Consider the following 25,560-nt stretch of genomic DNA (forward strand, 5'->3'; position numbering starts at 1 on the left):
GTGGATGCAAAAGATCCCCTGGGCACTATTCGAAAAGCAGTTGTTCTCCCTAGTGTCTTGGCCAATATTCATCCCTCAATCAACATCATTAAGAAAACCAAGATTATTTGATCATTTATCACCTGTCTAAGAGGCCTTGCTGTGCAATTTGGCAGTCACATTTCCTATTACTACAAATGTGACTACACTTCAAAAGTATTTCACTCAAGTTCTTTGCATCATTTTGAGATTTTGAAGCTCGCTTTAGAAATGCAAGTCCTTATTTTACTCCTTTAGCTTCATATATAGAAAGACTGGTTTCTGCAGCACAAATGGGCCATACCTCCATCCAGAAGATGTTTCCATTGTTTAAGACAGAGAACCATACAGACCCAGAAGGCCCCAGATTCATTGTCTGTGCAGAGTTAGCTCATGTAAGTCAGAGCAGCAGATAGATTGTCTTAATGTCTGTGGGTGAGGGAGGGACCAACAACAAAAAAAAAGCCAAGGACCATGCCTATCCCATTGGAAAATGCACATGGGCAAACTTTAGGATGAGATACCCTCCATAGATAAATTGCCTGTCAACACTCAATTGGCTCACTCAAGAAGAATTCTCACATGGTACGGTATTAGAGGGCTGCCAACAAGTATCAGCACTTACAGGAGAATGACAAAATTAAGGTTTAAGGGGTGCAGGGAGGAGGAAAGCAGACAGCAAGTGGGGACAGAGCTGGTGAGAAACTTCTTTACTTAACATAGCTGGAGCATGGGGAGCTTTGCCACAGGGAGAGGTTGAGGCAGGGATCATTGAGTCTTTAAAGGGAAAGTCAACAGATCAATAACTGAAGCAAAGGAAGATGCAAGACAACTGGAATTAGTTCCGAATTGCTCTAGCCATGAACTGGCAGAAACATGGGCTGAATGCTCCCCTTTTGTACTGCAGATCTCCATGTATTTTAAGTAGTTTAGTATTTATTTTAATTTACATATATGCATACACCTATACATATATAGAAATAACCCTGATCATACAAACTCATACCTCACTGGGAGTGGTTAGCAAACTCTGCTACTTGGGTCCACGGTGACAGACACTCTGTCTCTTGATGCAGAGCTGGATGCACACATAGGAAAAGTAGCTACCACCTTTGTCCGACCAGTGAAGTGCACACAGGACAACACCAAGCTGACCCTTAAGTCCAAGATGATGGTTTATAAGGTCTGTCTTCTCAGCCCCTTGCCATATAGCTATGAAACATGGACAACTTACAGCTACCAAGAAAAGGAGCTCAACAGTTTCCATCTCTGATGTATGAGGACTTTTTGGGTACATCCTGGCAAGACAAAATCACGAATGCCGCAGTCCTTTCAAACACAGAGCTCCCAAAGGCAGGTTAGTTGGCACTAATCATACAGAAGCGGCTTCGGTGGAATGGACATGTCAACAGGACGGAAGACAGTCACATACCCAAGGACTTTCTGTATGGTGAGGTAGCTGGAGCCAGACGACCAGCAGGATGCCCAAGGCTCTGCTTCAAGGATGCTTGCAAGCGTGACGTACAGACCTTAAACATTGACTATCGTGCTTGAGGCTCACGAGCTGGTGAAAGGGGAAAATGGCAACACCTCCTGTGGGCTAGCATGCATGCACCATGACGACCAGTGGCTACTGTGACTTGGCAACAGGTGCCAATGCCAAAAACAACCCACAACAGCACCTGGTAGCTTCAGGTGTGGCACTTGTGGCAGAACCTGCCTCTCAAGGATTGGCCTTCATGGCCATCAGCAAAGTTGCACCAAATGAAGACACCCACCTCAATGGATTCTTTGCTGCGTGCCCATCTTTCGAAGATGGCAGGATGCCAACAACAAAATTATATATAGCTCAAAAGCTTGTAAACTAGAAAAGTGAGATTCTGCATTCGACTGAGTGTTGCCATCTATATTTTTCTACGTCCCTTTCCAGTTCCTCAGATGCTTGACTTTCCTGTAATGTATCTTCATGCCAATCCCTGACCAGTGAGAGGACGGTGATATCTGTCATCATTTAGTGCAACTACCAACCCCCCCACCCAACACAAATCCCAACCTCGGAACTAATGGCTGTATGTTTCTCTTTAAAGGGCTTGTGTGTGTGACTCCTGAAGCAGGATTACATGGTGCCTGCTAGTTCATTTAATCACAGGGGGGTGCCACGGGACATACTGTGTTTTGTTGACAATGAAAAACATATTTTAATTGTGCATGCATTTTAGTTTGTCTTTAATTAATTGTTTTATTGGTGATTATATTAGTAGAGGAAGAACTCAAAAAAACACAAGCAATATTGATAAACCTGCAGAATTTGTGTTTTATTGAATTTTAATATAGGTAAGTGTGAGGTGACGTATTTTGGCAGTAAGAATAAGGCTTCGATACTGCTTGGGGAGGTAGAGGGGTGTCTGAGGGTAGGGGGAGTCCGAGGGTGGAATGGGCAAAGGGAGAGTGAATGGAAGCGAGATTGCCAGGGAGTGGGGATAACTGAGAATAAGAAAAGGCCAGTATGAGAGAGTAAAACAAAGCCACAGATGCTGTTAAGAGATTGTAAACCAAGACATGCATTCTAAGCCTGACAGCATAGAATTATTCTGTGAAGCTGCCTGTGAAACACAGCCTGGTCGAGCCTCCCTATAACTATATTATCTGAGCACTACTGGGCCAATTACAGTTTTTCTCTAACAGAGAATCCTATGGGAAAAAGCACTTTTGATTCTTTGGGAGTTGATGGTGAAGCAGCCTGGTACTTGTACTATGTTAAAGGAATCCTAGGAGTGCATGTACAGGTATCGGACCCCTTATCAGGCACCCCAAAATCCAGAAGGACTCGAAAACCGGGTCCAGCCCTGGAATCCTCATCAGGCATTTATCTGTCTGTCATATCCAGGTCGCGGCGCGCAGATCCCTTGCTCCTTGGATCCAGGATTAAAGGTGGAAGCCCCCTGGTCTGCCCCTCATCCCAACCCGGCTGGTCTAGCTTAGCGGAGAAATCAGCCCGGCTTCAGTTATCATATCCCCCCTCCAGCCCAGGACCCAAAATCCGGACAATCCCCGTTTCCAGTACACGTCTAGTCCTGAGCTTCCTGGATACGGGATTCGTTATATAAAGCTTTAACAGATCAGTTATTAGTCTGTGGAACTCTGTCCCCCAATGAGCAGTAGAAGCTGGGTCATTGAATATATTCAAGGATGAGGAAGACAGATTTCTTGGAGACAAGGGAGTCAAGGGTTTTGGGGGGCAGCCAGGAAAATAGAATTGAGGCCACAATCAGATCGGCCATCATATTATTGAATGGCGAGCAGGCTCAAGGGGCTGAATGGCCAACTCCTGCTCCTAATTCTTGTGTTACGTTCTATGTGGGAACTGGGCTCCCAGGTGCGTTGTCCTGCATCAGTATTTAGCCATTCAAACAAGGAAAGTTTTGGGTTCAATAATCTGGTCTGTGTTTCTGTCAATGGAGGAGATAGAGGAAGCAACAATTGGCCTCTAGATCCATGGTGGCTAAAAAAAGAGAAAAATCAATTAGGGTTCCTATTCCAAATTGCTAACTAGCTGGAAGACACGTGTATGCAACTGAACTGGAGATAGGACGAGGCGTGACTATCATGCTCTCAAAAACTGATCAGTCCACAAGCTGTCAACATCAGCAGTCACACAGAAGGAGAATTGGAACCCTTCTCTGACCAGCAACAAGATCTTCAGAGGAGAAAGAGAACACAGGAGAAAAAATGAAAGGACTCAAATATTGGCTGGAACTCTGTTCTCATTTGTTTCTGCTACTATGGAGACTAGAAATGCCATCTCTTCTATAACACAGAGCTCAACCAGGCATAAGCGTTGTCAAAGCAACACAGATGGAGCCTGGCTCAGACTGCTGTCAAATCTTGCACAGAAATGCTTACTGACGAAACAATGAGTCTTCATTTTCTTTATCCCAACTCCCAGCAAAGCGAGCAAAGCAGTAATTTGTCCTCGCCTGGTTTCTGGTCTTGTTGGTCAGTTAATGTAAAGCTGGTCCCCTATTCCTCCCCTGCTGGCCTAGATTGCCAAAGCTCTGTTTCACCCATTAAAGGTGAGATTGCCAAGTCCTCAGCACGTTTAAGAGCAACCATGCATTCTCAAATCATGCCAACAGATTGTTCAAAGTCAATCCTGAGACAGGAGGTCCTGCTCAGTTCGAGCTAGATCCTCATCAAGTGGTAGACACAATGTTCACTCATACTGACACCTTCAAAATATAACCACATTTACAGTTATGCCAAAGGTGGAAGTGGGTAAACAAAGACCTTTGAAAAACACTGGAAATTCTAACATTCAAATACAATTTTTCTTTCCCTTCTCCAATGAAGGCACTGCCTCATGCTGAGGTACGAGGTTCCATAGATGACAACGCCCACCAGTTACTCACCCAAGCAACCACATTTTGTGAGTGCATGGACTGTTGGCATGTTATGCGACTGTTGACAAGACTAGTAATCCAGAGGCCCAGGGTAATGCCCTGGGTACCTGGGTTCGAATCCTGCCACTGCAGATGGTGGAATTTGAATTCAATAAAAATCTGGAATTGGAAGTCTAATGATGACCTAGAAACCATTGTCGATTGTTATAAAAAACCCACCTGGTTCACTAATGTCCTTTAGGGAAGGAAATCTGCCATCCTTACCTGACCTGGCCTTCATGGGACTCCAGACCCACAACAATGTGGTTGACTCTTAAATGCCCTCTAAACAAGGGCAATTAGGGATGGGCAATAAATGCTGGCCTAGCCCACATCCCATGAATGAATAAAAATGCTGGGTCATCATCCATCCTAATCTGACCTTCACCTGATACTCACAAATGGCCATTTCCCAGTAGAGGCCACCAGACAGTGGTCAAAAGCATGAAAACCTGGTTGATACCCCATTCTTGATCCTGGGGGACTGAGGCCAGTTGTATCTCGACCAAATGCCACTTCGGTCGAGATCAGCACATTGAATCTGTATGACTCATGGCCTGATAAGAATTTTGATGAAGTAAATAGTGATGGACTGTTCCCACACACAGAGGAGCACAAAGTTAAGGTAATCACAAAAAGAATTGAAGGGGAGATTAGAAAAAAATTCTACACCAAGGGAGGTGAGAATTGCAATTCCATCGTAAACCATTTTTGAAGTCAAGTCCAGTAACACTTCGCAGAGGGGATTAGGTAGTCACTTGAAAAAGACTATCAGGAGCGTGCAGGAGATTGGGAATAAAATGGGTGATTCATGTGGAAACAAATACACTCGATGGACTAAATGGTCTGTTTGTGCTTTAAAGCTCCGAGTCAATGGCTTGTTCCTGTGCTGCAGTAAACTGCAATACAGATCTGTTACTGTTTAACAGTACTGGTCTGTCACTGTGTAACACTAATACAGCAGTGGTGGGTACAAGTCTGTACACTGTGGTATAGTACTGGCTGGTACGACTGTCAGTTTTACTGCGTAGGCAAAAAGAAGATTGATTTACGAGACTGATTAGATAAAAAGCACAAATACTTAAATTCAATTTTGACCAAGATGGGAAATATTCCCTTGTGCTTTACTGTAGTTTTAAGCTGAGTTTTAGAAATGCAGTGTCTGGGGTGGCTTTTGTGCAATTCCATTAGTGCCTGGTTGACGTTTCGAGTCCTCATGAGGACTCGAAACATCAACTGTGCTCTCCTCCGCCGATGCTGTCAGACCTGCTGAGTTTTTCCAGGTATTTCTGTTTCTGTTTTTGTTTTGGATTTCTAGCATCCGCAGTTTTTTTGCTTTTATCTATTAGTGCCTGTCTGGTATTCAGTCACATCTGCACCTCAAAGTCAGAAGATTGTGGATTGAAGCTGCACTGCAGGAAGTGAGCAAATAACCTGGATAGACACTCCAGTGGAATATCAAGGGAGTGGCGCATTGTCGGAAGCTCTGTCTTTCAGATAAGACATTAAACTGAGGCCCTCACCTCTTAAGATTGCATGGAAATATTCAAACAGCTGTTCTCCTATTATCTTGACTAACAGCAAAAGTATTAGGTTTGTCACCTCATTTGCTGTTTGTTGGACCTTGCTGCATACATATTGACAGCACCACCATCAGTAACTACACTTCAAGAGAAAGTGATTAGTTATGAAACTTTCAGCAATGTCCTGGGGGGTATGATAAGGTGCTATACAGGTGCAAGGTATTCTTTTCTGCCAGATGTGAATTAAACTGGTTCTGCGAATTATTTTGAGCTAGAATGTCTGCCAACATTTGAAATCCAAAAACATGTGGTTGTGTGTCATTAACATTCCTGAGATTCTCCACTGAAACATTTCATCCGAGATCATGGTGGTATGATGTGGAAAAATAATTTCTGTTCATGATTACATGTTCCGTCGAAGGGAAACAGGAACTGGCAAGCAGCACATGAAGCGCCCCTGGGTTATCATACCAGTATTTAATTGATTTATTGAAAAGCTATTCAACATCAAATGAGATCAGAGGGTTTCTATTTCTGGCATAAATATATAATCTGTACGGCATTTGGGGTTTGTAAGTGAAAAATTGCACCACAAACACCGGGATGGAAAACCATTTATCAACATTCACCTGATGAGTTCAAAAAAGCCTCCATTCTCAGAGAAGCAGAAACAAGCAGACCTGAAAGAGACAGGCACCCTAAATCTCTGACACAAGTTAACTATCTATTCATTTTATTTTGACAAAGTAAATCTGATGAACAATTTAACTTATACCAAGTTTCCTTGCATCGTGATTATTTTCCACTTTCTTAACTGGCACGAGATGCATGGGACATCCTACACATTCTCCAGCAAACCACTTACTGTGACATGTGAGAAAAAAAAACTTTCACACAGCGGGTGGTCAGGGCCTGGAATGCACTGCCTGAGTGTGAGATGCAGGCAGATTCAACTGGGGCATCCAAGAGGGAATTAGATGATTATTTGAAAAGAAACAATGTAGAGGGTTACAGAGAGAAGGCAGCAAAATGACACGAGGTAAAATGTTAAGAGAGCCAGTGCAGACGCGAGGGGCCAAATGGCCTCCTTCTGCGCTGTAACAATTCTGTGACAGTTAACTGCTGGAATTGGGCAATTCTAACTCAGAAGAGAGAATAAAAGATGACTTCAGTTTGCAGGTAATCCTGGGTGCTTATGAAAATCGCGAAAGATGCTGGATAACACCAAAAACATACTGATTACAATTATTAAAATCTCCTGGCTCCAAACTATTGAATATAGATAGCATTTCACTATTATTTTGTAACCAACACCAATTAATTTCTGTTGGTTCAGCTACAAAGCAAGGCTTCAAAATGTTAGCTTTGGTTAGAAGATAGTTGGCTTGGGTAGAAGATGGAGAGCTCAAGCTTCACACCAGATTGAGTCGATAATCCGGGGTGACGCTTCAGTGCAGTACTGAAGGAGTGCTGCTCTGTCAAAAGTGCCATCTTTCAGATGAGGCACTGAACTGAGGACTCCTACTTTCACAGATGATGTTAAAGATTCCATGGCACTATTTGAAAAGTATGGGGGTTCTTCCAGTGGTCTGGGGCCAATATTTATCCCCCAACCAACATTGCCAGAAACAGATTATCTGATTGTTATACTACAACTGCTTGTGGAACCTGTGTATAAATTGACTGCTGTGTTTTCTACATTACAACGATGTCCATACTTCATTAGCTGTAAAGATTTCTAGAGAGCCCAGCTTCCCTTAGTGCCTCCAGGTGACCAAGTCTTATTGGGACCAAAACACCAGTGAAGGCAATAGGTGGCAGTAACATTTTAAAGGAGGTTTGCTTTGTGGTTTTCTCACAAACAATAATGCAAGGGAGGAGGGAATCGAGAGATAAGGGGCAGGGTGTAAAGAGCCAATTAAAGTGGGAGAAGGCTGGGGTCGAGTATAAACATGGCTATAGGCTATTGGGCCAAAATAGAATCAACAGTACAGAAGCAGTCCATGTAAAAGTCTCTCACGTGATGTCTCCCATCTCAAGTTGAACCAGTTCAAGGTATTTTTCCCTTCCCCAAGAGAAGAACTGATGTTAGTATTGATGCAGTCAATGAATTAAACATCTGAAACATCTTTCAGCACATCACGTTTCACTGTCAATAGATAAAACAATCTCGAGGTCTAGAAACTACATTGCTAGAGGGACGAGGGTACTGTTAAATATTTCATGTTTGAAAAAAACCAAGTAATGCCAGAGGTTACCATGCTGCTAGTCAAAAAGGCTCATGTGAGTTAAAGACAAAGGCAAAACACTGCGGATACTAGAAACCTGAAATAAAAACAGAAAGTTCTCAGCAGCTCTTCAGTATCTATGGAGAGAGAAACAGAGTTAATGTTTCAGGTCTGTGACCTCTTGTCATATCTGTTAGCTTCTCTCTTTGTTATAAAGAAACTTCCACCTGCACAGCATTTTTAGCCTAGAAAGACATCCCAAAGTGCTTCAAAGAAGTGGTCGGGCTGGAGGCTGGGGAAAATTTCAGTGTGCTTACCTAAAGCATGGTTGAAAAGGTGGGTGTTTAGGAGACTTTTACAAGTGGTGACGATTCCACAAGGCAGAACTCCCAGGCACTGAATTCCAGGATTTGGAGGTGTGATGGCTGAAACTCTGTCACTGATCATGGCAGCAGGAGGTGGGACACATGCAATGGGATATGGTTAGATTAGTGTAATTCAAAGGGACAGCAAAGGTGCTCTGTATGTATTGTTGGGCTGAGAATGGTTACAGGAAAGAACATAAGAAATAGGGGTAGGCCTTTCAGACCCTCAAGCCTGCCCTGCCATTCAATAAGATCATGGCTAATCTGCCCCAGGCCTCAACTCCTCTTTCGTGCCAGCTCCTCATACCCCTCAGCTCCCTGATATTTCAAAAATCTATCAACCTCCTCTTTAAATATTTTCAGTGATCTTGCCTCCAGAACTCTCTGGGATAGAGAATTCCTGACGTTCACTACCCTCAGAGAAGAAATTCCTTCACATCTCAGTTTTAAATGAGTGTCCCCTTATTCTGTAACTATGTCCCCTTGTTCAAGATTCCCCCACTAGTGGAAACATCTTCTCAACATCTGCCTTGTCAAGTCCCCTCAGAATCTTGTGCGTTTCAATAAGATCACCCTTCATTCTTCTAAACTCTAATGAATAAAGGCCTCACCTGTTTAGCCGTTCTTGATATGTCAACCCCTCATCCCAGGAATCAGCCTAGTGAATCTCTTTTGAACTGTCTCCAATGTCAGTATATCCTTTCTTAAATACAGGGACCAAAAGTGTACATGGTACCCTAGGTGCGGCCTCACTAACACCCTGTACAGCTGTAACAAGACTTCCCTATTTTTAAAGTCCAACCCCCTAGCAATGCAGGCCAAAATTCCATTTGCCTTCTTAATTACTTGCTGCACCTGTGTACTAACTTTTTGTGTTTTCATGTACAAGAGTACCCAGATCATTTCCTTTTTTAAATTCTACCATTTCCACAAAGGATTCACACACACTGCAGGTTAGAGTGCATCACCACATTTCGCCACAAATCTGGTGACACACTGAGTACTCCTGTTAGGTGACACTTCCTGAAAAACTTGTTGGGATTTACATGTGTGTTAATAGCTAGTGGGAGGAGAGGGAGACAAGGATCTCAGCTCATCTCAACCATACCCCTGTCTGATAGAAGGCTCAGAGATGTTTACAGTAACAGCCTCAAATAGCGACATCTGATGATTAAAGGCCACCGAACGAGTTTCCGTCAGAGGTAGCACTGAGTCATTGCACCGAGCAGGCTTCCAAACAACATCTTAATGAGGCAATACATGGACAGATTTTCTGCCGGATTCTTGCTCAGTCAATGTACAGACAGTGCTTCTGACGGATTCTCTTTTGAGTCCACGAATGGACAGGGCTTCTGATGGTTTCTTGCTGAATCAATGCACCGAGGGGGTGTGGTACCGACTTAACATAGACCAGAATTAATCACTTTGGGTAGGAACTCTTAAGTTGTTTATGCTGTACAGAGGTACTCATCTCACCAACAGTCTCTTCTTCAAGTCTGAGTCTAAACAGCAAATGCAGACAAACTCTTCTACTGGTGGGCTATCACTGATATCCAAGCTTGGGCACACTCAGGAGGGATGAATGAAGATCCACTCAGGGCCACAGTTCTGCTTGCCCTCCCAAAACCTAGTGGTTATGAGTTCCACTGTTTACTTAAAAATATATGCTGATATCACAACTTGAGGGGAGACCTGCTAAAGCGACACAAAAGGCTCAGGAACCAGAAGCTTTTCTATTCACTTCTGAATGATGAGCTATAAGCTCCTTGAGTCAAGAGGAGCAGGCTGAATAAATACTGGAGACAGCACATGAATATTGCAGTCAATGTGTTGCCAACAATGAGAAGTAAACAGGCCAAAGGATATAGCATTGTAACATAAAACAGTGCCAGGACACAGGTCCATGGTGACAGTGCTGCAATATAAACGATGGGCAGTACAGGCCTATGGAGACAAAGCAGCAATATAAATAGTGGGGCAGGACAGGCCAATGGTGGCAGTATTGTAATATAAAGCAGGAGCGAGCAGGCCTTGTCGGAAAGTTCTCCCATGGACATCAGGAGAGTACAGAGCGTGCCTTCAATACCTTGCCCCCATAGCTGAATACTTGAAAAACACTTAGGGATACACACAGGCTATTTGCGTGCAGTTCTGGAGGCACCCAGCACCTGTGAAACCCTGTGTCCTAACAAGAATGAGTGAAAAGGAGAGAAAAATGAAGTCATAGCAAAAGAGGTTTGTTCAAATTCTTGAATTGTGAACTACACAGGTGAGTAAAATGCGTTGTTTAAAGAAAGGTTAGCATGCCATCGCACCAGAAAAACCAGCGAATCACCGGCAGAATCATAGGGGGCTGTGAAAAGGCACACGTGAGCCTACCTGTGAGATATGATTAATTGACGACTCCATGCGTCGGAGCTGGGATGCCTGGATGTCCAGCATCTGGAGCACGTTGTTCGCTAAGGTGTTGATCAGGTAGGCCACGCTTGCTAAGGACTGAGTCGTGTAAGCCTTAGTTTCCTCGAGAGCTCCTTGTTTATCTGCCGCCTTTTTGAAAAAAAGACAAGTTAATCAAACTATCTAAAACACATCAGGAATACAGAAAGAGTGCAGATATTGGAAACATGGAGCAAAACAGCAAACAGGTATTAGGGCTGTCCACTGAAATGAGACAGATTGGCACTTGGAATGTGAACCCCAATGAAGGGTCTACCCAAGTCCAGCAACTTACATCTGTACTCTGCGAGTCCTCTGGCTCACATCTGTAATTCCTACTCATTTTTGCCCAAAGGCTACACACAACAATGCGTCGAAGCCTGCGAATCACCACGGTGGGCTATTGCCAAGGCCAGGCACTTCCCCAGAGAAAGAGGCAAAAAAACCATAGGACTAAACAGGGCAATAACTTGTGTTCAGATAGCACCTAGTCACATCCCAAGGCACTTCACAGGGGCATAATTAGACAACAATGGATGCCAAGCCAAAGAAAGAAGTATTAGTACAGGTAATCAGAACCTTGAAGGTGGTTGGTTTCACAGAGGGTATTAAAAGGAGGGGTGAGCTGGAGGGAAGAGGAGATGTTTAGGGAGAGAATTCCAAAGCTTAGGCCCAGATGGCTGAAGACATGGCTAACGATAGTGACAAGAAGGACGTAGGGAATGCACAAGAAGCCAGAGTTTTAGGAACACGAGTGCTCAGAGGACTGTTGAGTTCGAGGACAATACAGAGATAGGGAAGGACGAGGTAGCAGAGGGATTTGAGCACAGGGATGACATTTTTTTTTAAAAATCAAGGCATTGATGGATCAGGAGCCAATATATGTCAGCCAGCAAAGGACTGATGGGTGAGCAGAACTGCAGGACGTGGTTAGGATACAGGCAGTAGAACTTGGGTGAGCTCAGGTTTATGTATAATGGGAGGCCGGCCAGGAAAGTATTGGAATAGTCAGGTCTGGAGGTGAATAAACCATGAAATCCTAGGCATGATGCTTGACTATCTGTAATTGAGCATTCCGCTTACCCTCAAAGACAACCCTGAACATTAGGAAACTCAAGTTCCCACCTCCTGAAAGGGCTTTCTGACAATTAGCGCCAGATTTGGCTGAAGGCATGCAGGTATCCCAGAACAGTCACTCATACCAGTGGCATATCTTCAAATGATATCAGTGAGTGTCAGGGGCAGTTTGAGCATATATTGAGCCATTGCAATACACAAGGGACATCAATAGTTCCTACAGTTGAGACCTAAGCACTGCAGCACGGAGTAATGAGCTCCTACAAATTGAAACAGCCAGTCCTGAAAATTTAGCCAGCCTCTCTGTCTTTTTCAATGCTTAAATTGCTTAAGCAGATATATTGTAGGTCCTATTGTTCACTATGGTCCCAGTTGCCCTTGCTGGAATATTATCTGCTCGCACTTGCAGCAAGTTATACCATGAAAAAAATGTTCAAGCTGAAAGGTGTAAAAAGGTAAGGTTTAACTAGTGGCACACCTAGCAAGATGTGCTGCTCCAGCAAGATTCTCAATGGATGTGGCTTTGTATGGCACATAGCTAGAGAATGTCACAAGCTGCTCTAGAAATCTATTACAGGATGTCTATAATACCACTGTATTCTTCCAATTTACGGCACAGCAAAAAGGGCTATAATGTACCAGCATTTCAGTGATCAGCTATTTTTATTTTTATATTTATCCTCAGCCCATTGTAACAATGTGTTGAGGAGTGGGAACAGTGAATTGATAGAGAACGAAGCCATAATCTCCTCTGCAAGGTCAGATACCAATACTGTGTCTCAGGTGGATGCACTCAACATTGTTTTGCACTACTCACTCGCCACTGCACGCAAAGATAAAGTGTGTACAACTCACAACAACTTCACCACTAGAGAAACTACATTACAAATGCTTTCACTTAGAGATCCCGATTAGGGAATCCTGTGAAAAGGGTGAAGCTGGATGAACAGCTGCCTTCGTCTCCGTGCACACTTCTTTGGGCAGGAGTCCTCTCCCAGTTCAACGGATCCTTTTACCCACATCCAATATTCTCCCTCCACCTGGACCCCTCCCCCTGGATTCTTACCTTCTTTTGATCTTTTCATTGAGAACTGTCGGCGTGACATTAGTCCTCTCAATTTCTCTGCTCCTCTCACCCATTCTAACCTGTTTCTCTCTGAACTTGCTGCACTCCGTTCTCTCAGGTCCAACCCTAACACTGTCATCAAACCCGCTGACAAGGGTGGTGCTGTTGTTGTCTGGCGCACTGACCTCTACCTCGTAAAGGCTGAGCGTCAACTCACAGACACTTCCTCCTACCTCTCCCTGGACCATGACCCCACCACCGAACATCAAACCATTGTTTCTAGGGCTGTCACTGACCTCATCTCCTCTGGAGATCTTCCTTCCACAGCTTCCAAACTGATAGTCGCCCAACCTCAGACAGCCCGCTTCTACCTCCTACCCAAAATCCACAAACAGAACTGTCCCGGCAGACCGATCGTGTCAGCCTGTTCCTGCCCCACGGAACTCATTTCTCGCTATCTTGACTCCCTTCTCTCTCCCCTTGTCCAGTCCCTTCCCACCTACATCCGTGATTCCTCTGACACCTTACGTCACATCAACAATTTCCAATTCCCTAGCCCCAACCGCCTCCTCTTCACCATGGACATCCAATCCCTCTACACCTCCATCCCCCACCAGGATGGTCTGAGGGCCCTTAGCTTCTTCCTCGAACAGAGGCCCGAACAATCCCCATCACCACTACTCTCCTCCGTCTGGCTGAACTTGTTCTCACACTGAACAATTTCTCCTTTAACTCCTCTCACTTCCTCCAAATAAAAGGTGTGGCTATGGGTACCCGCATGGGCTCCAGTTATGCCTGTCTTTTTATGGGGTAAATGGAACATTCCTTGTTCCAGTCCTACTCCAGCCCCCTCCCACAACTCTTTCTCCTGTACATCAATAATTACTTTGGTGCTGCTTCATGCTCTCGTCAGGACCTGGAAAAATTTATTAATTTTGCTTCCAGTCTCCACCCCTCCATCATTTTCACATGGTCCATCTCTGACCTCTCTGTCTCAATTTCTGGTGATAGACTGTCCACCAATATCCATTACAAGCCTACCGACTCCCACAGCTACCTTGACTACAGCTCCTCACACCCCGCTTCCTGTAAGGACTCCATCCCATTCTCTCAGTTCCTTCGCCTCCGTCGCATCTGTTCCGATGATGCTACCTTCAAAAACAGTTCCTCTGACATGTCCTCCTTCTTCCTTAACTGAGGTTTTCCACCCACGGTAGTTGACAGGGCCCTCAACCGTGTCCAGCCCATCTCCCGCGCATCCGCCCTCACACCTTCTCCTCCCTCCCAGAAACATGATAGGGTCCCCCTTGTCCTCACTTATCACCCCACCAGCCTCTGCATTCAAAGGATCATCCTCCACCATTTCCGCCAACTCCAGCATGAAGCCACCACCAAACACATCTTCCCTTCACCACCCACCCCCCCCTCAACCCCCACCTACGGCACCTCCCCATGTAAACGCAAAATATGCAACACCTGCCCCTTCACTTCCTCTCTCCTCACCGTCCAAGGGCCCAAACACTCCTTTCAAGTGAAGCAGCATTTCACTTGCATTTCCCCCCCCCCAACTTAGTCTACTGCATTCGTTGCTCCCAATGCGGTTTCCTCTACATTGGAAAGACCAAACGCAGTCTGGGTGCCTGCAAGCATTACCCAGACCTCCCTGTCGCTTGCCATTTTAACACTCCACCCTGCTCTCTTGCCCACATGTCTGTCCTTGGCTTGCTGCATTGTTCCAGTGAAGCTCAACGCAAACTGGAGGAACAGCACCTCATCTTCCAACTAGGCACTTTACAGCCTTCCGGACTGAATATTGAGTTCAGCAACTTTAGATCTTGAACTCCCTCCTCCATCCCCACCCCCTTTCTGTTTCTTCCCCCTCCCTTTTGTTTTTTCCAATAATTTATATAGATTTTTCTTTTCCCAGCTATTTCCATTATTTTTAAATGTATTCCACCCATCGTTTATTTCACCCCACCCCCACCAGAGCTACCTTGCTTGTCCTGCTCTCCACTCTTAATTAGCACATTCTTTTAGATAATGTCACCACCTTCAACACCTCTTTGTTCTTTTGTCTGTGACATCTTTTGGTTATCTCCTCCTATTACTGCTTGCTTGTCCGGACAACCCCCCCCCAAACCAGCTTATATTTCACCCCTTTCCTATTTCTACTTAGTTCTGTTGATGGGTCATGAGGACTCGAAACGTCAACTTTGCTCTTCTCCGCCGATGCTGCCAGACCTGCTGAGTTTTTCCAGGTATTTCTGTCTTTGTTTTGAACAGCTGCACCATCCAGTGTATAACTGAGATAACAGACTAGGCTCAATCCAGGCTCTGGCTGACATACTGATATCAATCCAAAAGGCAAATACGTAAGATAGAGAGAACAGAATGGCAGCAAGACAAATGCAGAAATTGGCCACAGAGCAAGGATCGTTACCCAGTAGCTCCTTGTGGGATGTGCACTTGCACAAACACTCCAGGCAAGGGCAGATTCGGGTTTAGCTGCAATGGTTTGAATAGCTAAATCAACACTTAAGAGTGATGTTCAAGTGCTCTTGCTTGGCCACTCATGTGAAGCATCCATGGAACTGTACTCCAACATCACTCTGCAGGCCAAATCTTGTTGGAAAAATAACATGTTAACAACACAAACCAATTTTATTTAAAATTACTTCCCTCTGTCGCTTTTACTCTCTCTCAATCCAGTCTTTCTTTCTGTACCTCATTTCCGACCAATTTAGCCGCCTTCTCTGTCGTTCCTGATTCATTTCTCATTGCTCAAGCAGATATACTGTGGGTTCCAATGTTCACTAAGGTCCCAGTTGACCATTATCAGCTTGCACTTCCAGCAAATTACATCACAAAAAATGTTCAAGCTGAAGGTTCTAGAAACTAAGGTTTAACTAATGGTGCACCAGCATCTTGCACTGCTCCAGCAAGATCTGGTCCCGTACCTTCAGGAGAAGCAAGGATAAACGGAGGCTGTAAGTCTTGCACCTCGCTACAAATGGAGCAGCTGGTGCGCAAGAGTTGGGTCCCCAGTTCACACGATCCACTGATGGATGGTTCTTGGAACAGGATTGGGAAATGGATGAAGGTAACTTTAAGAGAAAAGAGGTGTGAAGAAAAGACAAACCAAAGATCTGACTGAGCCAATGGCTCCTCACAGATGCATCACACTGCTCTTACTGAAAATTGCAGTTTTAGCAAACTTGATCTGTGTGTTTTCCCTCCCCTCAGAACTTGCCATTGTCCAGCAATCCCATACTGATCTCTCAGTGTCCCAATCTAAACCCAAAGCAAACTCCAGAAGCAGGATCTGATCATTCATTTGGGCACCTTTAGTCTGAACACTGACTGTAGTAACATAAAACCTTAGCTATAATGGGCGGGGGAGGGGAGGAGGGAGTGATATGGTGTGGGTCTGGTGGAAACCTGGCTGGGAGCGAGGAGAGATGAGACATGCCTGGATAGAGTGGACGTGGGGAAGATGTTTCCGTTAGTAGGAGAGACTAGGACCCGAGGGCACAACCTCAGAGTAAAGGGAAGACCTTTTAGAACAGAGATGAGGAGAAACTTCTTTAGCCAGAGAGTGGTGAATCTATGGAATTCATTGCCACACGAGGCTGTGGAAGCCAGGTCATTGAGTGTATTTAAGACCGAGATAGATAGGTTCTTGATTGGTAAGGGGGTCAAAGGGCACGGGGAGAAGGCGGGAGAATGGGGTTGAGAAACTTATCAGCCATGATTGAATAGCGGAGCAGACTTGATGGGCCAAATGGCCTAATTTCTGCTCCTATGTCTTATGGTCTTATGTTAATATTTTGAGTGCACAGAGTACTTTAGTCTTCGTGTGGTCATGGTCCCTTACAGTTCTGTCGGAAGGCACAAAGAGCCTGCGCCCACAGCCTAATTTAAGATTATTCAGCTCTCTGCTAAACTACAGAGAAGTTTGAGATGAGAATCCACGCCACAACAAAAACAAACTGTGATTCAAGAGAACTTTGGTTAGACTACATCTGGAGTAACTGTACCAAGTTCTCGGCATCACAGCTTAGGAAGGATATATTGTCAATGGAAAGAGTGCCGTGTAGATTCACCAGAATATTACTAGGGTCCAAAGAGATAGACATGGAGAGATGGCAGACTAGTCTTGTGTTGATTGGAGGTGAAGAGGTGATTTCATTGAAGCTTTCAAGATTTTGACTGGAATTAATAGGGTCAATGGGCTGGTGGGAGGGTATAATACAAGGGGCACCTTCCAGTACCTTTAAAATAAGTGCCAGGCCACACAGGAGAGAAGTTAGGAAACACTTCTTCACAAGGATGGTAAGTGTGGAACTTATTCCCACAAAACAAAGCAGATGTCGGCTCAATTAATAATTTTAGATCTATTATTGATGGATATTTTCTGGACATGGCGTGAAGGCAGATGGATTGAGTTAAGATACAAATCAGCTATGCTCTCATTGAACAGTGGACCAGGCTCAAGGGGAGAATGAATGGCCTTTCCTATTCTTATATATGATTGGCAGCTACTTTTGAACTGAGCTGACAAGTTAGTTGAACGCCAAGAGACAGCAATCATACAATGGGTATTTAAGTGAGCCAAGGAGCAGCTTATCCTGTTTAATGTCCTTTAGGGAAAGAAATCTGTCGTCCTTATGGGGTCTGGCCTATATCTGACTCCAGATGCACAGAAATGTGGTTGGCTCTTAACTTCCCTCTGAAAAGGCCTAGCAAGCCACTCAGCTATTTCAACCAGTATGAATATGTCAAAAAAGAATAAAAACAGACCACCATGCATTGACCTAGGCAATGGATGCAACAAAGACAATCCCAGCCCAATCAACTCTGCAAAGTCCTCCTTCAATAACATCTGGGGACTTGTGTCAAAATTGGGACAGCTGCCCCACAGGCCAATCAAGCAACAGCATGACATAGTCATACTTACCGAATTGTACCCACCATAGATGGAGAGGGTTAGTGTTTATGGATGGATGTTGATTAATTGGGCTGTTGTGTCTTGGATGGTCTTCAGTTCCACTTGCAACTCCTCAGATAATGGAGCAGACTGTGCTTGCATGTAGCCTGACACCAGCAACATTTAGGTTTGAACCGGTAGGGGCAAGTAGCATTCACACCATATAAATGCTAGGCAATGACCTTCTCCAACAAGAGAGAATCTAACTACTTTGCCATGATATTCAACAGCCATTACCTTCGCTGAATCCCTGACCATCGTCATCCTGGAGGTTATCACTGATCGGAAACTCAACTGAACCAGCTATATAAAATACTATGGTTGTAAGAGCAGGTTAGAGGCTACAAATTCTGCAGCAAGTAACTCATCTCCTGACTCCTGAAAGCCTGCACCCACCAATATAGTGTCACAGTGTTATAGGGTCATTGCACCCACCAGGACAGAACCTCGGTGTGGATTGACAGCCCTACACCCACCAATATTGTACCTCAGAATTATAGGGCTATATCAGTATCCACCAGGATAGTACCGCAGTGTTATACAATGACAGGACTATGTCTATCAGTTCAGTGCTCTGCAGTGATAAACCTATATCTACCAGTGCAGTGCTTCCATTTTATATGGTGGCAGCCCTGTAACCATTAGTACAGTATCCTAGTGTGATGACTTTTGACCTGGAAGCAGTACAGGAAGGAAAATTTGTAATGTCTTAAAACTAATTATAGCTTCCACAGAGATTTTAAAGAATGTTTGAAAGGGTTTTAAAGTGTTTGTATCAATTGTAAAGGGGTCAATTGTATCCTTCTTGAAAAATAAGAAATACTGGCTCATGTGACCTGGTGACCTTTAACCTGGAAGGAGTGTCAACAGGAAGTAAGTTAAAAAAGAGGTCGTGTGGCCAGCAGACAAAGGAGAGCTGCAGACACAAAGGAGAACTACAAGAGAGGGGCTGGAGAGTGAAGACAATCAGCATACAGACGCAGACAGTGACAGAAAGAAGAACACACCAAATTCTTGTGAGATGAACCAAATCTCTCTCAGCAAGAGTCCTCTGCCATTTCTGCCACTCCAGTGTGATGCCATTGCCAAACACATCTTACCCACCTCCCCCTCCCCTGTCAGTATTCCAAAAAGATCTTTCCCTCCACAACACCCTGGTCCTCAGTAACCCCCAATACCCCATTTCCTTCCCACAGCACATTTCTATGCAATCATAAGAGGTGTAACACCTGCCTTTTTAGCTCCTTTCTCCTCAATATCCAAGGCCCCAAACATTCCTTCTAGGTCAAGCAGCAACTAACTTGTACTCCTTTCACTTTAGTATACTGTATTTGCTGCTCTCAGTGCAGTCTCCTCTACTTTGGGGAAACCAAATGCAGACTGACTGTTTTGCAGAACACGCCTGCTGAGTCCGCAAGCATGATACCAACCTTCCAGTTCCTTGCCATTTTAATTCACCATTTTGCTCTCACATTCATATGTCTATCCTCAGCCTGCTGTATTGTTCCAGTGAAGTGCAATGTGGGCTTGAAGGACAGGAGCTCATCTTTCCATTAGGCAATTTACGACCTTCTGGGCTCAACACTGAGTTCAATAACTTCAGACCATGAGCTCTGTCCTCCATTTCATTTTCATATTTTTGCTTTCAGGCCATTATTCTGCCATTAATACCTATTCTGGACCAATGCTTTGTTTGGTTACAACAACCATTACCACTCCTTTTACCTTTTGTTCCACGATGTCTTTGTTATTTGATCTCTCCCGTTCTTTAATCTATCCCAGGCCTTCCCTTTTGTTCCATCTCCCCCTTCCAGCAGGATAAAACCCATTTCTACCTCCCTTTAGTTCCGAAGGAGTCATATTCAACTTGAAACGTTAACTCTGTTTCTCTCTCCACAGATGCTGCCAGACCTGCTTAGTTTTTCCAGCACATTTTTTGTTTAAATTTCAGATTTCCAGCATCCACAATATTTGCTTTTATTTTATTGACAGCAAGAGGTCAAATTTTTTTCTGTTTGGCAGGAAAGGAGACAGGAGTTTTTGGGAGGCAGAAAGGTCTAAAACCTGGAAAGCTATGTGAATCGCTTGGAGACGCTAAGAAGCTGGATGTTTTCCCAGAAGCAGCCAAATGGTGAACAGGGATGTTATTGGTTAGTTTCTAGCTTATCTCCTTTATTATGTTGGCGGAGTTCTGGAAAGCTCATCAGGACAGGGAGATACGGTTTGTAGACATGTGCCTTGCTGATGATAGTCCTGCCGTGCAACTCAAAGACGAAAGCTGTTCTCGAATAGGACTCCTGACCTAGTTTGCGTGAATAAAGAACAACATATTGTGAAACTGTGTAGCTATGTAGTGCCACATTTGTTCAGGGAGTGATGCAAAAATGCCAGTGGTTGTCTAAGATGCATCTTTGTATCAAATATATAAAGTGAAATTTACCTTTTATTTGAAGCATCATTTGCCTATTAATTCAGACGTAATTTGGATGGGATCTGATTTGTTTTCAAGTTTAAGTTACAAAGTGGAATCTTGTTGGTAATCTCTTAATTTGGGGGTCATTCAGTAAATTTGGTTATTTTGGTTTACGGGTTCCTCACAGGGACTGTAAAAAAGTGTTATATAGTCATTTATTCTGTACCCCTATGTTTTATAGATTGAACTACTATCTGATGAGCTACTGCCCATTCCTCGTCTGCTGGTATTTGGGGTGATCTGAATTTCCTCATTAGCACTTTGTCTTTTAAATAATAACACTCAATCTGAATAGGCTGTTTGATACAGCTCTCTCAACTCAGGATCAGCCTGTTGCATTTCTACTAAAGAAGATGGACTAAACATGTCAACCTTATTCTCTTTACCTTCCTCCTTTTTGCTTAAGTTTTCAAAAATAGTGTCGGATAACTGAATTTCTACATCACCTCCCTTTTATATAGCAGCTTCTTTTTCTCTCGTGTCTAATTTTATGGGCCTGTGACCTAGTTGAGACAGGGTCAGAAAACAATCAAGGCTGTTCCTTCTGTAGTATCTCAGTTCCTCTCACTTCCACAGGTTGTTCCAACACCTTCAGTGAGGCTAACATTTTTGAACCAGCCAGGTCATTCCCCAAGATAAAGTCAATTCCTTCTATAGCAATTTGGCGCATGACTCAAACTGCAGCTTCTCCACATACTAAGTCACTCTTTAATCCAACCTTATATAATGGGACGAGTTTATAGCCTCCATGTATACCTCCAATTAATATTTTTTCCTTCGTTGGCCCCTCTGATGTTGGCTGATAATACTACTTGTCTTCCAGTGACGGATTTAGTCCAGTGTCTCCCAATATCTTCATTGGTTTGCCTCCTTGATTAGAAGAATAAGGGAATACATATCCTCTTTAAACATTTAGCCATTTCCTTTCCTGAGGATTCCTTATGTGTTCCTACTACTGCAACAGGTCTCCTGTTTAATTTCCAGCAATTACTTTTAGTGTGTCCAGTTTTAATACAATGGAAGCAAATTATTTTCTTCACATCACTTTTAGGTTCTAGCTTATCTCCTTTATTATGTTGCCGTCCTTCTATTTGCTCTCTAGAACTAGTACCTTCTCCATCACCAAATTTGCTATTCCTCCAGTTTCCTTGATTCTCATGACTATTTCCCCACGTCTATGAGAGATATCATAGGCATCAGCCAAAACTGCTGCTTCTCGCATCTTTGATACTCAACATTCATCTAACTAAATTTTAACGGTTACGGGAATGCTATTTCAGAATTAGTCCATAATCATGATTTTCTTCACGCTCTCAAAATTTCTCTCTAATTTCAGTTCCTTAAACTCATTTCCTCAGCAGTCTGGCATAATTTCCAGCTACAGCGAGTCTTAGACCTTTTCTGACTCCACTCTGTGGTATACACATACCAATTGAACTAAAATCTGCCTGTGTCTCTGTGGGGGTCTCTCTCTCATCCCCTGTTGCTAGGCAACAGCACAGTTTTTTTTCCTACTTCTGGTGTTTGTTTTAATTTCCCTAATCTACTAATCTCTTGGTAACCCATCTCTTTCCTTCAACAGTCATAAAACCCTCATTAAAAATGCATGTATACAAACAGGTCCTGGAGACTTCCCAGCGCCACCTCAAAAAAAATTCCAAAATGAAACCAAACCCAGGTTTCTTAACCCATAAGTTAAAAAGTATAAATTAAACTTAAAGCTATATCTTGTTCCTAACACCCAGAAAAACAAATATAACTTCCTTAAAACAACATCTAGTTCCTAACATAGGTGCTTTTCATAGCTTAGCTTTCCAGCCTTGCACTATACTGCAATCATAGAAGTTCAGATTAAAATATAGGGTGCTAGGTATAGCTCTTCAATAGAAACTGTCTAATGTCTACTCCTATCTTTCTCCACATCCTTTTATATTCTTCCTTTTCAAATCATTATCCAATATTTTTAAAATTATGTTAGTCTCATCCTCAATAGGTGCTTGTGGTAAAGTATTCTATGCTTAATGGCCCTCTGACTCACTAACCAATAGAAATAAATCTTTAAACCACTTATTCTCTATAACCTTTCATATATGTGAATTAAATTTCTCTTTAAGACTCTCTGCTCCAGTGAAAAAGCCCAATTTTTGAAATCTTTCATCATAACTCTAACCTCCAATTCCTGGTGTCACTCAAGCAAATCTTCATTTTCTATGACTACTAATGCCCTTCTTATAATGAGATGCCCAGTTCTGTAACAGCAGCTTAACTGTTGTATAAACTCAACATCACTTTCTTGCTTTTGTAATCAATGACCCAAAGTACAAATTTTAGAAAACCTACCTTTTATTAAAAACATCCTTTACCAACCTGCATTTACGCCTTTGAAAAGCTACTGATCTGCACAATTCTATTGCCTGCTCCTCCATTATCAAGGATCTGAGGTTTTAGCGTACACCACCTTTCACTATCCATCATTCCAAAGTATAGAAACATAGAATTGTTACAGTATAGGAGGAAGCTATTTGCCCATTGTGTCTGCGTTGGCTCTCTGAATAAGCAATTTCCTTAGTGCCATTATCCCACTTCCTCTCTGGAACCCTGCACATTTTCTTCCTTTTCAGGTAACAGTCTAATTCCCTTTTGAATGCTTCGATTGAACCTGCCTCCACCACACACTCAGGCAGAGCATTCCAAACCTTAACCACTCCCTGGCGTTTTTTCCTCATATCGCTTTTGCTTCTTTTGTCAATTACTTTAAATCTATGCCCTCTTGTTCTCGATCCTTTCATGAGTGGGAACCGTTTCTCCTTATCTATTCTGTCCAGAACCCTCATGATTTTGAATATCTGTATCAACTCTCCTCTAAGCCTTTTTTCCTCCAATGAAAACAGTCCCAACTTCTCCAATCTATCTTCATAATTGAAGTTCCTCATCACAGGAACCATTCCCATGAATCTTTTCTCTACCCTCTCCAATGCCTTCACATTCTTCCTAAAGTGCAGTACCCAGGACTGGACGCAATACTCCTGCTGAGGCCAAACTAGTGTCTCATACAAGTTTAACATAACTTCCTTACTCTTGTACTCTATGCACCTATTAATAAAACCTAGGATATCGTATGCTTTGTTAACTGCTCCCTCAACCTGTCCTGCCACCTTCAATGACTTAGGCGCACACATACCCAAGTCCCTCTGCTCCTGTACGCTCTTTAGAATTGTACCCTTTATTTTATACTGTCTACCCATATTCTTCCCATCAAAATGACTCACTTCACATTTCTCTGCATTGAACTTCATCTGCCACTTGTCCACTAATTCCACCAACTTGTCCTTAAAGTTCTACATTATCCTTGTCACAGGGCAGAAAGCTTTCAACTTTCATATAATTTGCAAACTTTGAAATTGTGCCCTGTACTCCAAGGTCTAGATCATTAATATACGTCAGGGAAAGGAAAGGTCCCAACATTGATCTTTGACAAGCTCCCCTACAAACCTTCCTCCAACCCAAAAAACATCCATTAACAACTACTGTTTCCCGTCAATCAGGGAATTTTGTATCCATATTGCTAGTGTCCCTTTTATTCCATGAGCTATAACTTTGCTCACAAGTCTGTTGTGTAGCACTGTAACAAATGCTTTTTGGGGGAAGTCCATGTACACCACATCAACAGCATTGCCCTCGTCAACCCTTCCATTACCTCTTCAAAAAAAAAAGCTAAAGTGAGTTAAACACAGTTATTCCTTAAGAAATCAGCGCTGGCATTGCTTAAATAACCAGCATTTGTCCATGTTAATATTCTTTTGACCCAGATTATTGTTTTTCAAAGTTTCCCCTTCAAAGCTAAACTGACTGGCCTGTAGCTGCTAGGCTTATCTTTACAACCCTTTTTGAACAAGGGTGTAATGTTTGCAATTTTCCAGTCCTCTATCACCAAATCAGAATCTAAGGGTGGAAAATTATGGTCAGTCTCTGCAATTTCCAATCTCATTTCTCTCAGTATCCTTACATGCATCTCATCTGGTTCTGGTGCCTTATCAACTCGAGTGCAGGCAGCCTATCCAATACCACCTCCTTATCAATTTTAAATCCTCAAGTGTCTGAATTAACTCCTCTTTCAACATGGCCATCTTCTTCCTTGGTAAAGACAGATGCAAAGTATTCATTAATTACCTCAGCTAAGCCCTATGCCTACTTGCGTAAATCCCCTTTTTGGTCCGTATCCACCCTCATCCTTCTTTTACCACCCTTTTACTAGTTATATGCCTATGAAGGCTTTCCCTTTTAGTTTGGCTGCCTGCCTCTTTTCATTATCCCTCTCTCCTCTTATTTGCTTTTTCACCTCTCCTTTGAACCATCGATATTCAGCCTTGTTCTCAATTGTATTTTTTAACCAGACATCTGTCATAACCACCCCTTTTCTTCTTTATCTTAATTACTATCTCTTGTCATCCAGGAAGCTCTGGCTTTAGTATAAACAAAATGCTGGAAAAATTCAGCAAGTCAGGCAGCACCTGTGGAGACAGAAACTAAGTTAATGTTTCAAGCCCAATATTTCTCTTCAGAACTGCTCCGAAGGCTGCTTCTTCTGGGATTCCGACCTGTTCCGAAGATTCAGACTGGACTCAAAACGTTAGCTCTCCACAGATGCTGCCAGACCTCTGAGTTTTTCCAGCACTTTCTGATTTTATTTCAGATCTCCAGCATCCACATTATTTTGCTTTTATTTTAGAACTCTGGCTTTGTTTGCCTGAGCTTTTTCTTTCAAGGGAATATACCTTGACTGTGCCTGAACTTTCTTTGAAGGTAGCCCATTGTTCAGCTACAGTTTTCCTGTCAACCTTTGACTTTTAATTTATTGGGCCCAGGTCTGTTCTTACTCCATTGAAGTTGGCTTTCCCCCCAGTTAATTATTCTTGCTCTGGATCATTTTTTGTCCTGGTCTATAGTC

The 25,560-nt window shown here is 43.3% G+C and overlaps 1 protein-coding gene across 4 annotated transcripts in view; it reads right to left on the reverse strand.

Annotated features, from left to right (window-relative positions):
• LOC121284628 (abl interactor 2) overlaps positions 1–25,560 on the reverse strand; it is a 143,992-nt gene that overhangs the window by 61,646 nt on the left and 56,786 nt on the right. For all 4 annotated transcript variants that reach the window (XM_041200153.1, XM_041200154.1, XM_041200152.1 and 1 more), the window contains exon 2: positions 10,953–11,120. In XM_041200153.1, coding sequence (XP_041056087.1) covers positions 10,953–11,120 — 168 coding nt within the window. The remainder of the gene's footprint in view (positions 1–10,952; positions 11,121–25,560) is intronic.

This window comes from Carcharodon carcharias, chromosome 12 (genome assembly GCF_017639515.1).
Source record: "Carcharodon carcharias isolate sCarCar2 chromosome 12, sCarCar2.pri, whole genome shotgun sequence".
NCBI classification, from domain to species: Eukaryota; Metazoa; Chordata; class Chondrichthyes; order Lamniformes; family Lamnidae; genus Carcharodon; species Carcharodon carcharias.